The sequence below is a fragment of the Primulina tabacum genome, chromosome 14 (genome assembly GCF_025594145.1).
Source record: "Primulina tabacum isolate GXHZ01 chromosome 14, ASM2559414v2, whole genome shotgun sequence".
NCBI classification, from domain to species: Eukaryota; Viridiplantae; Streptophyta; class Magnoliopsida; order Lamiales; family Gesneriaceae; genus Primulina; species Primulina tabacum.
Window position 1 is genome coordinate 32,838,312 of NC_134563.1, and position 12,257 is coordinate 32,850,568.

At 34.3% G+C, this 12,257-nt stretch overlaps 1 protein-coding gene across 1 annotated transcript; it reads right to left on the reverse strand.

The window, feature by feature from the left end:
* Positions 1 to 145: 145 nt before the first annotated feature.
* Positions 146 to 12,012, reverse strand: LOC142524389 (cinnamoyl-CoA reductase 1-like). Its single transcript, XM_075628349.1, has 4 exons — positions 11,653 to 12,012; positions 2,041 to 2,198; positions 1,745 to 1,954; positions 146 to 749 (listed from the first exon to the last, which is right to left on the reverse strand). The coding sequence occupies exons 1-4, from the start codon at positions 11,795 to 11,797 to the stop codon at positions 294 to 296; spliced, it is 969 nt and encodes a 322-aa protein (XP_075484464.1). The 5' UTR covers positions 11,798 to 12,012; the 3' UTR covers positions 146 to 293.
* Positions 12,013 to 12,257: the final 245 nt, after the last annotated feature.

A 12,257-nucleotide genomic window follows, 5' to 3' on the forward strand; every position in this document is an offset into this window, starting at 1 on the left:
TTTATTTTCTATAGACAAACTAATATCTATAGCTTTACACTGAACCAACAACATTAAGGGGTAGATGTTATATAAAAATGAACATCATTCTACTCTATTCGATTCCGGGACCGAGTGTCTGACATTTCCATTTGGAGTATTTGGGTCACACGCAATGAAAAATTGCATTTGATTTTGCCTAAGCATTGCATCTGATTATACAATGTCATCAATATCTATGAATTGTATGTATGACGAGCATAATAATTTTACAACAATGAATAACGGATCACGCTATTTGATCATTGTTGCGACTATATTGGTGCAGCAGCAGCATTATAATTACTATCAAAATGTAACATCAACTTGTTCAATTTGTGATTGCTAATCCTCTGCTGGTACACACTGCAGCTCTTCTTATCTTCTTCCAACCCTGAAGCATCATCATCAGAAGTCGGTGGTAAGAGCATTGTTGCGAGCTTAACTATGTCTTTACTTGAATTAATGATTCGGTTAAAGCAGAGGTATCTGCCGTAGGAACAAGGGTCCTCGAAAACACAGATATGAGCGTCCACCAAGAACTGCAAGTCCACAGTCACAAACACCCCATTTTTAAACATCTCCTCCGCTCCCAATAAGTAGGGATCTTTTATACTCAAATCGGGACGCATTAACAGGCCTCCATTGATCGACACCATGTTCACCCCTCTGTCCTTAGCCAATGCCCAAGCCGTCTTCTCCGCTACTGTCTTCCATACTCCATGCCATAACTATGTAAGAACATACAATACAACAATTTATAATCAGGCGTATTAGTAATCAATCAACTCTGCTAGTGCTACTTTACAGCATGTGGCAAGCAGGATAGGGACGACAATGGGTCGGGTTTGGGTAAAATTCCATATCATCCGTCTATATCCCCATTTATAATATTTATCTTTGTCTCCATTCTCATCAGGTATTCAATTTCATCTCCATCCACGTACTCGTAAAATGATTGAATATTCATACACAACCCAAATATCTAATTATTATCGATAATTGCATTTTCTCAAATTGAGTAAGCAGCGTATATTTAGTAAATTATTAAGAGAAAAAAATGAATATTAAAATTAACAAAGTAAACATCGCTGCAGAAATAACAAAATATTATAAACAATTTATCCGAGTGGAAGGGCTGTTGCTCATATCAACTCTATACTAATAATTTCAGGAAGGATATCGGATTCTCCTTTGGTTCGGAGGAAATTGTCATCCTTAAAGCAGGAGCAGTTGCCTCTTCTCCCTGTTAAGCCTTCCTCAGCATGTGTATTTTTCTACGTGTTAAACATGGGATAAAAAGGTGTTTTTGTCTACCCAAGTTTTAAGAATCTTCTAATGTATGTGTTTTTGTCTACCTAAGTTTTAAGAATTTTCTGAAGTTAAGTTCTGGGCCCTGCTTGACAATTCTCACTTTTTCACTTCTACCTTCAACATTCTGCTGTTGCATTAGGGTACCTTCATATTATTCGAAAGAATAAATTTTACAATCAAATTAAATATCATGAAGAAAATATTTCTCATTCACTACGTTTATTACAGTGTATTTTCACTGATGTTGCAATATAATCTAAGAACATCTATAGAGTTTAGGGGCGTCGTGTGGTGGAACAGGTGGATGAGGCTCTTTATGACCGATCCATGTAACTCGGATGTTATATAGCATTTTTTTTCACTTCAAAAATTCAAGTACGTATATATACAAAATGGGATTTTGTAAAAGTACCTTAACTTTTTTACAAAAGTTGATGTCACTCCAATTTCTTTCGTCAACACGAACATCGTCGTCCTCGACACCGTTAGAGCGGTGTTGGCTTTCCCTCCAGATGACAGCTGCCGCAGAGGAGGTAAAAACAACCTTGTCTATAGTGTGTGTCTGTGCACAAGCTTCCAGAACATTGTGTGCTGCTCTTACTTCCAATTCACCCACATATTCCTGTAATTGTGTGTACACACGACACCCTATGTTAATCAAGTGAATTCAATACTTATGATCACCACTTGGAAAAGAAGTGTACGTACATCATAAGTTGGGTGATCGGAAAGAGGCTCGAAGGAGTAAAACAAGGCACAACATCCCTTCAGTGCCTGCATAATGCTACCAAAATCCAATGGATCGGAATGGAATACAATCAACTTTTCACCATATGTACTCCATTGCCTCTCCTCATACCACTCATCTGAAATCAGTATCACATCATTAATATTATTTGCGACCACAAAATTCAACAATTTATCATAATGTTGGATCAAGAAAAGAAAATTTTGTTTGTATAAGATTTCGATTTTCCGTCTTTTTTTTTTCAATAAAAAAGTTTTAGAGGAAAATCAAAAATTTGGGTTAAAATTTTTTGCCAAAATTAACCTAGGGCGCGCCCAAAAATGTCCAAGATAGTCGTAGGGGCGTTCCCGCATGCCCAGGACGTTCTAGACAGTGGCAGGGGGAAATTTAGGGAAAAGGGAGTGGATCATGAAGTATTTAAAAAAAAGGATCCATAAGTCAATTTACTTAAATGTCCTTATGTTTCAAGTGTAAATATATTTTTAAATTTGATTACATAGTCTACCCACGCTTGATCTATCTAAAGTCCAAAATCGACCAAAGCTTGGATCGACCAAACAATGGTCAACCATTATTTGGTCGACCATTGATTTGGTCAAAGACCAAAGCTTTGGTGGTCGACCAAAACAATGGTCGACTATTGTTGATGGTCGACCAATGGCTGACAAAAATCTGATAATATTAACGTTTATTACTTCTGTTTCTTCGACTCACTTGAAGAAGAAAAGTCGACCTACAAACCGTAGACCAAAATTTTGATCTGCCCAACATTTTACTTGAGTCGACCAAAATTTGATCTTGGTCGATCAAAATGTTGGGTTGACCAAAGCTTGGTCGACCAAGCTTTGGACTTGGTCGATCAAGAGCTTGGGCTCTTGGTCGACCAACTCTTGGTCTTGCTTGACCAAGCTTTGGACTTGGTCGACCCAAACAAGGCTTGGTCGACCAAGCTTTGGTCTACCCAAAATGAGTAGACCAAAAGCTCTTGGTCGATCCAAGCAAGCTTTGGACTTGATCGACCAAATTTTGGTCTACTCATTTAATTTATGGTCTACCCAAAATGGATAGACCATAAAATTATGGTCTACAGACCAAAGCTCTTGGTCGACGAAGAGCTTTGGTCTCCCAAAATGGATAGACCATAATTGGTCGACCAAGAGCTTTGGTCTGTAGACCATAATTGGTCGACCAAGAGCTTTGGTGGGTAGACCATAATTTTATGGTCTACCCCCTACCCAAAATGGTAGACCAAAGCAAGCTTTTGGTCGACCAAGCTTTGGTCTACCCAAAATAAGTAGATCAAAGTTTGGTCGACCAAAATTTTTGTTTGGCAGCTTAGATTAATCCAGTGCTTGTTTTTGTATGGTGATTTTGGGTCGACCAGGTTATTTCTAGGGCGACCTTGTTGATATTTGAGTCGATCATGTTGATCTCTGGGTCGACCCACGTTGATTTTGGGTCGATCAAGGTTGCTTTTGGGTCGACCATTTTTCTAACATATGAATCCATATATTTGAAAAATAGGACCGATGATTACTTAATTTTGACGGATAATTACATAATTTTGACCAATGTTGCATGTTTTTAACATATGAATCACATAATTTCACAAGTATGTTCTATAATGTTACATGTTATGACATATGAGTCACAATTTCACAACTATGTACATGTGTTTTGACATATGAGCCACAATTTCACAATTATGTTATATGTTTTAACGTATGAATCACAATTTCATAACTATGTTACATGTTTTAACATACGAATCATAATTTCACAATTATGTTATATGTTTAATATATGAATCACAATTTCACAACTATGCTACATGTTTTAACATATGAATCACAATTTCACAACCAACTATGTTACATGTTGTTTTAACATATTAATCACAATTTCACAATTATGTTACATGTTTGAATATATAAATCACAATTACATAATCACAAGTATGTTCTATAATATTATATGTTTTAACTTATTATGTTACATGTTTTGACATATAAATCACATAATTTCACATGTATGTTTTATAATGTTACATGTTTTAACATATGAATCACAATTTCACAAGTATGTTACATGTTTTAACATATGAATCACAATTTCACAATTATGTTACATCTTTGAATATATAAATCACAATTACATGATCACAAGTATGTTCTATAATGTTATATGTTTTAACTTATTATGTTTTAGTTTTGACATATAAATCACATAATTTCACATGTATGTTTTATAATGTTACATGTTTTAACATATCATGTTACATGTTTTGACATATGAATCACAATTTCACAAGTATGTTACATGTTTTAACATATGAATCACAATTTCACAATTATGTCACATGTTTGAATATATAAATCACAATTACATAATCACAAGTATGTTCTATAATGTTATATGTTTTAACTTATTATGTTACATGTTTTGACATATAAATCACAATTTCACAACTATGTTACATGTTTTAACATATGAATCACAATTTCAATTGAATTACATGTTTTAACATAAAAATCACAATTATATTTTTTAACATATGGATCATAATTTCACAACTATATTACATGTTTTAACATATGAATCACAATTTCATTACATAATATTACATGATTTAACATATGAAATACATATTTAATTTGGGTCGACAAAGTAACATTTATGTATCAACTTGGGTCGACCCAAAGTTTCAGCCTTTAGAGTAGACCCAAAATTCCAGTCTTTTGGTCGACCCAAAATTTTATTGGTCGACCAAGAAGAATTCTTCTTGGTCAATCCAAAATTTTATTGGTCGACCAACAAGAAATTTCTTCTTGGTGGACCAACATTTTGGTGGACCAATATTTTGTTGGTCCACCAAGAAGAAATTTCACCACCAAAATGTTGGTCCACCAAGAAGAAATTTCTTCTTGGTCGACCAACACCAAGATGAAATTTCTTCTTGGTCGACCAAGAAATGTCTTCTTGGTCGACTAACTTAATTTTGATCGATCAATTTTTTTGTGAATTTTAATTGGAGAATACGTGTGTCGACCGAAAAGAAAAAGAAGAGGACAATTAATTGATTAAGTTAAAAGTTTAATTACGGCTAATATAATAATCAGGAGTCAACTCCTTGTTTCTTAAAAAAAAAAGTCAGAGTCTTTGTTTTTTAAATACTTTCTGTCTCACTCCTATTTTTTAAATTGGCCCGCCCCAGTGGCAGGTGCGCTGGGTGTGATTTCGGATTGCCCCACCGCATGCCGTATGGAATATTTTGGGGAATAAAAAGGTTTATTCGCTTTAAACTTATATATTCAATTATTCAAATAATGATAAGGTTATACATATTTTAAAATAGATTGATTAAAATAAAATGTCGTCAAAATAGCCTATTTTGTGGAAATTAATTTTATTTTTAAATACAAAAGTATTTTGGTAAATGTGATTTATATGGATATTGATCTGTTCAAAGAAAGGTTAATATTTAATATAATAACAAATGTCCTTGTGGTGGTCAACATGCAATAGTGGTTCCGTTTTTCGTGTGAATACAAGATTGTTATTTGACATAATAGTTACTATCAATGTTTGATTGTTGCGCCAAGATATTGCTTACAAGTTAATTTTTTGTCCAAATATAAAAAATTAATGAATCGATCAATATCATGTTATTGGGTTTACATTATTAGAATTTATTGATTATTTTATTTGGATATTTGGTTGAGCATGTATATTTGATTTTTTGTTCTCTATTCAGATTTGACTCCAGCAAAAATTCATTCCAATATTAATTCAATACCTATGCTAAATGGCTCGAATTTCAAATCGTGACAAGAGAATTTATTGTAGTTGTCGGTGTCATGGATTTGGATCTTGCAATAAGAGGTTGACTCTCCTCCCACAATTATGTATAAGAGTACCTCTGATTAAAAGAGGGAGTTTGAAAGGTGTGAGAGGTCGAATCGCATGTGTATGATGATTATGAAGATGGTCATTCGAGAAACATTCAGAGGCACAATGTCCAGTGACATTGCTACGACTAAGCCTTTCCTTCAGGACCTCGAAAAGAGGTTTGCTATAAGTGAAAAGTCTGAAATTGGTACACTTTGGACAAGCCTCATTTCAATGAGATACAGGTGCAAGGGCAACAAAAGGAAGTATATTATAGAAATGTCTCATCTTGCTTCAAAGTCGAAAGCACCGAAGCTTGACCTCTCTGAGGACTTGCTTGTGCATCTGGTTTTGATATCTCTTTCTCCTCAATTTAACCAGTTCAAGGTGAGCTATAACTGTCAGAAAGAGACTTGGTCTTTGAATGAGCTTATCTCGCAGTGTGTTCAGGAAGATGAAAGATTGCAAGATAAGACTGAAAGTGCTCATTATGCCTCTACCTTGAAAGACAAAGATAAGAAAATGAAGGATAAGAAAGATACGGATACACAGCCTCCCAAGAAACAACAGAAGAATCTTAGTGATTCTCAAAAGGCTGGTTATTTCTTCTGTGACAGTGATGGGCATATTAAGAAGCAATGCAAAAATTATCATGCTTAACGTGCTAAGAAAGGTATTCTTCTGAATAATGTTTGTTATGAAATTAATTTAACTCCATTGCCTAGACACACGTGAGGGATAGATTCTGGTGCAACAACTCACATCAGTGTGTCTATGCAAAATTGTCTGGATTACCGAAAACCTAGTTATGCTGAAAGATTCATCTATGTTGGTGACGGTAACAAAGTTGAAGTTGAGGCAATAGTAAAATTTAGAGTATTATTAAATTGGAATATATTTGGATCTTTATGAAATATTTGTTGTAAAGTCTTTTAAATGAAATTTGATTCCCATTTCTGGATTGAACAAATTCGGTTATTCTTGTTCATTTGGAAATGAAATATTAAGTTTTCTTGATTCAAAATTGGTTGGTTCTCGTTCTTTATTAGGATCGATAATCGTTATTCTTTGAATGTTATCGCTTCATCTCTGCAAACAAGTAAAGACACTAAAAGAAAATTACCAGCGAGAATTCAGCTGGGTTATGGCACAAAAGATTGAGTCATGTATCTGAAAAATGAATAATGAGACTTGTGTCGGACGAAATTCTCGAACCTTTAGATTACACAAATTTTAATAATTGTGTAAATTGTATAAAGGAAAAACAAACCAATAAAAAGATATTTGAAATCAACAGTTGTTCAGGTGTCTTAGAACTTATACATACTGAAATTTGTGGATCATTCCCTTCGACTTCTTGGAATTGTCAACAGTATTTTATATCGTTCATAGACGATTTTTCAAGATATGACTTCATTTATCTTATCCATGAAAAGACCGTCATTGGATGTGTTTAAAAGTTATAAACCTGAAGTTGAAAATCAATTTAGCTTAAATACTAAAAGCGTTAGATCTGACCATGCTGGTGAATACTATGGTAGATATGACGGTTCAGGTGAACAACGTCCATGACCTTTTGTTAGATTCCAAAAAAAATGCGGTATCATCTCACATGATACTATGCCGGGTTCACCCACTATGAATGGTGTTGATGAAAAAACGAAACAGAACACTTGATGACATGGTGAGGAGTATGATTAGTCACTTTACTTTACCAGAATCACTATGGGAGAGGCACTAAAGACCGCAACATATATCCTTATCAGAGTTCCAACTAAGGCAGCGACCAAAACCCCTTATGAACTTTGGACATGCAAAAAGCCTAGTCTTAAGCATCTGCACGTTTGGGAAAGTCCAGCTGAGGAAGGCCTTATAAGCTTAATGAAAAGAAATTGGACTCAATGACAGTCAGCTGTTATTTTATTGAATATTCTGAAAGATACAGGGGTACAAATTTTATGATCCCACAAGTAAGTCGATTTTTTAGCCAGAAAATACTCGGTTCTTTGAGGATGTTAAGTTTTTCGGGGAGATAAAGTAAGGGATATTTTCTTTGAAGAGGAATATGTAAATATTCTCACACGTGTCTTGGACATTGATCATGATCGCATTCCTCACTTATCCATGGAAAATTATAACTCTCAAAAGTCGAATGATTCCATGAATGAAGAGAAAGTTCATGAAGAAAAATGACGTATGAGATCTCATCTCATTGACTAAAGGTACGAAGCTCATTGCTTGCAAATAGATATTTAAAACCAAAAAGAATTCGAAAAGCAATGTGGAAAGACATAAAGCTCGCCTTGTAACTAAAGGCTTTACACAAAATGAAGGCATTGATTATAAAGAGACTTTCTTTCCGATTTCTTCGAATGACTTTTCAAGGATCATAATGGCTTTGTCGTACATTTTTATCTTGAGCTTCATCAGATGGATGTAAAGACTGCGTTTCTAAATGTGACATTGATGAAACAACTTATATTGTGCATACAGAAAATTGTGTCCAAAGACAAAAATAATATGGTTCGTAAATTAAAGAAATCAATTTATGGGCTAAAGCAGGCATCTCGACAGTGGTATTTCAAATTTCATCAAGCCATCATCTCATCTGGTTTTGAGATTAATTTGGTCGATGATTATATGTGCCCCAAGTTCAGTGGGAGTAAGCATATTTTTCTGGTTTTATATGTTGACGACATTCTGCTCGCTAGCAACGATATAGAGTTGTTGCATGACACCAAGAGATTTCTAGCTAAGAATTTTGAGATGAAAGATCTTGGTGATGCATCTTTTGTATTGGGTATTCAGATACATCGGGATCATTTCGAGGTATTCTTGGATTATCCCAGAAAAACTATATCGGGAAAGTACTCAAGCGATATGGGATGCAAGATTGTAAACCAACGGATACCCCTGTGGCTAAGGGAGACAAATTTAGTCTCAAACAATGCCCCAAGAATGATTTTGAAGAAAAGTAAATGCAGAAGATTTCTTATGCATATGCAGTGGGGAGTCTGATTTATGCTCAGGTTTGTACACATCCAGATATTGCATACGGGACAGGAACGTTGAGACGATATTTAAGTAATCCAGGAGTAGAGCCTTGAAAAGCAGGCACGATACCTACAAAGAACAAAATATTATATGCTCATATATCGGAGGTTGGTTTAGCTTGAGATCATTGGGTATATTGACTCCAATTTTGTTGGATGCTAAGATAGTGTAAATCTAAGTCGGGCTACATCTATCTCTTTGCTTGAGGTATCATTTCCTAGAAGAGTGTTAAACAATCTCTTCCACCATGATAGCTGAGTTTGTAGCGTATTATAAGACATCTAATCATGGAATATGACTACAAAAATTTGTCGATGGACTGCGCATTGTTGATGACATTGAAAGGACACTAAGGCTGCGTTTGGTTGCCTTGATTAGGTGTGTTTATTTTTTTTAACCCATCTAATCTCATGTTTAGTACGTTTTTTATTTAACCAAGTCAATCCCTCCTATGAATGATTAGGTTATATTAGATGGGTTAAAATAATCACTGCTCACCCCATAGGATTATTTATCTCACTCTTAATCCATCTTATTTTTCCAATTTTACCCTTCTCCTAAATCCAAACTCGCCACCAATGTAGCCTAAAAGTACATTGTGATAATAAATCAAAAGTTATACATTCCAATAGCGACAGAAGCTCAACGAAGTCAAACATATTGACATCAAGTTCCTAATTGTTAAAGAAAGAATTCAGAGTAAAAAGTTGTCTGTTAAACATATCGTTAAAAACTCCATGGTTGCGGATCCGCTTACTAAGAGACTACCACCCAAACAGTTTCATGAGCACACTGCTCGTATGAATGTTATGTTAATTGAAGAAATTCAGTTTTAGTGAGAGTTTGTTAATTTAAATGCTTTTAAGTTGTAGACATTTTCAGTTACAGTTATGTAACTTTATTTTCTGCATAAATAAATTTCAAGTTAAGTCACTCTCTGATTATGGTTGTATGAAATTTACATGCTACATATCCACTTAATAATTCATGTCATTCATTTGTGTTGGCATATGTGACCATTAATGAGTCTAGTTACCTTGAGTATAGAGAAGATTGTTTTGATCCTATGTTGATGTGATTGATGGACCGGACTGATTATAAATACATTTCAAAATTACAACATTATTTAGCTCATAAGGTTATTTTCACAAACATAATTATCAGGTTACAAATATAGCACAAACGGGAAATTGTTGGATCAATTTTATTTACATGGGTTTATATGTGAATATTTTATGTATTGTGAGTTGTCGGTTAAATTAAACCCAAAATAAAGTGATCAACTAATGTTTCGGGTCATTGGGCTTTAATGTATCTAATAAGTTGAGGACCTTTAATATGTAGAGACATAAGTGTAATTTCTGTTTTTATGATGAACTAAAACATAAATATCAGAAAATAATGATAGATATTATCTATATATATGGGACATGGTCTCAGCACGCAATCACGTTAGTTACTTTCTCCTCCGTTAAGAAAATAATTCAGAAGAGAAAACTAAATGATTTTTTTTAAAAGAAAAGAGGACGTAAAGATTTCAAGATAATGGCTTACAGTATGTTTCCTCTTAAGTTTTCAGTCAAATCCTTAATAATTTGACATAATGGAATTTAGGGGTGAGCATAGTTTGGTTAAAACCGAAATAACCGACCGAACCGAAAAATTCGGTTTAAATGGTTCGGTTTTATCGGTTTTTCGGCCGGTTACGGTTTCAAAATTAAAGAAATTCGGTTTTTCGGTTTGGTTTACGGTTTTGATTCTCAAAAAAACGAAATAACCGAACCGGCCATATTATATTTAACTATAGGACTTTTTGTATAATAGGCTAATAAATGAATGGGCCTTAGTCATGTGACAAGTCCAATATTGACAATTGGAATTTCAAATTGTTATTGAAGCTCATATTGTTAAATGTATTGAGATTTGAGATGCAAAATCTATGTGCATTTTGAAGTTGAAAATTGGAATTTAAATACTGTATATCCTTTTATTGAAGAGCTACTGTTTGAAATTGTATTTCAAATTGTTATTGAAACTTAGATTGTTAAGTCATAAGTGTATTGTAATCGTATATCTCTACTCATCTACTATCATTGTTTCTTTTATATGTGTTAAGCATCAAGCGATGCATAATTTTATTTCTTAACAAAATATTATAAAACCGACCATATAACCGAACCGTATTACAAAAAAATCGGACCGAACCGTAATAAAATGGTTTGGTTTTGGACCAGATATATTCAAAACCGAAAACCGGAAAACCGAACCGTTATAGAGAAAAATCAGACCGAACCGATCGACGCCCACCCCTTAAATGGATTATGTGATTGATGTGGATTTTCCCGACATGTAAGACTTTGAAATTGCCCGAACACAACCAAGAAATCAAGAACTCGAAGGTAAAAACAAAAACAAATGAAAATTGTAGAGAGGCGAACTAATTTCAACTCATAGCCAATGAGAAATTCACACATATCAACTCACGAATCATATGTAACGTACTTGTGTCTGATATTCACTTAAAAATCCACTTTATTTGAATAAATTCTTATATTCTAAACCAAAAATTAACACTCTCTCAACGGAAAACACATTGGATTATAATAATTAACTCAGCAGCAAGGACGTACCCCCGTGGTTGTGCACTGCAGCGTGAACCGTGTAGCCTCTCTGCAACAGACGGTGCACCAGAGCGGAGCCCAACTGCCCAGAAGTGTCCATCACGCACACGGGCCCCTTGGACGACTCGACCCAGAAAGCAGCCGCAGGTGCCATTACCCCAGCTGAGTACACGTGTATAAAGAGTCCGAAACAGAAATCGAATCTAAATCATGAAAAGCAAGTAGAAAAAGGGGAATTGAGATTTGAAAGAAGGAGTAGATGTACATATATAGTGTGGAATGGTAGTTGCGCGTGAGTTGGATGATTTCTTGGCATGGAAAGAGTACGGGGGAAGTTGGTAGTAGATAGTTGGGAAACTGGTGGTTAGCCTGCCTTGCCAAGCACTCGCAGTCTACATTAAACTTATCATTATCTATTTTGACAATTATATATATATATATATATATATATATCGATTTTCACTTGATTGTTGATTAAGATGTATTGTATGTAGAGTTTTTTGATTTTTTTAAATCAAATATTTATGTGAAGTTAATAGATTTATAATTACTCACGAAGTTTTAAAGATTTTCATAGTTTATTTATTTGCAAGACTTATAGATATTTATAACTT

Bases quoted from the DNA above. Each gene is read 5' to 3' on its own strand.
- LOC142524389 (XM_075628349.1), bottom strand. From the start codon at position 11,797: ATGGCACCTGCGGCTGCTTTCTGGGTCGAGTCGTCCAAGGGGCCCGTG. The intron at 2,199-11,652 runs GTACGTCCTTGC...TACTGATTTCAG, and splicing joins TGCAGTGCACAACCACGGGG to ATGAGTGGTATGAGGAGAGG. The intron at 1,955-2,040 runs GTACGTACACTT...ACACAATTACAG, and splicing joins CCGATCACCCAACTTATGAT to GAATATGTGGGTGAATTGGA.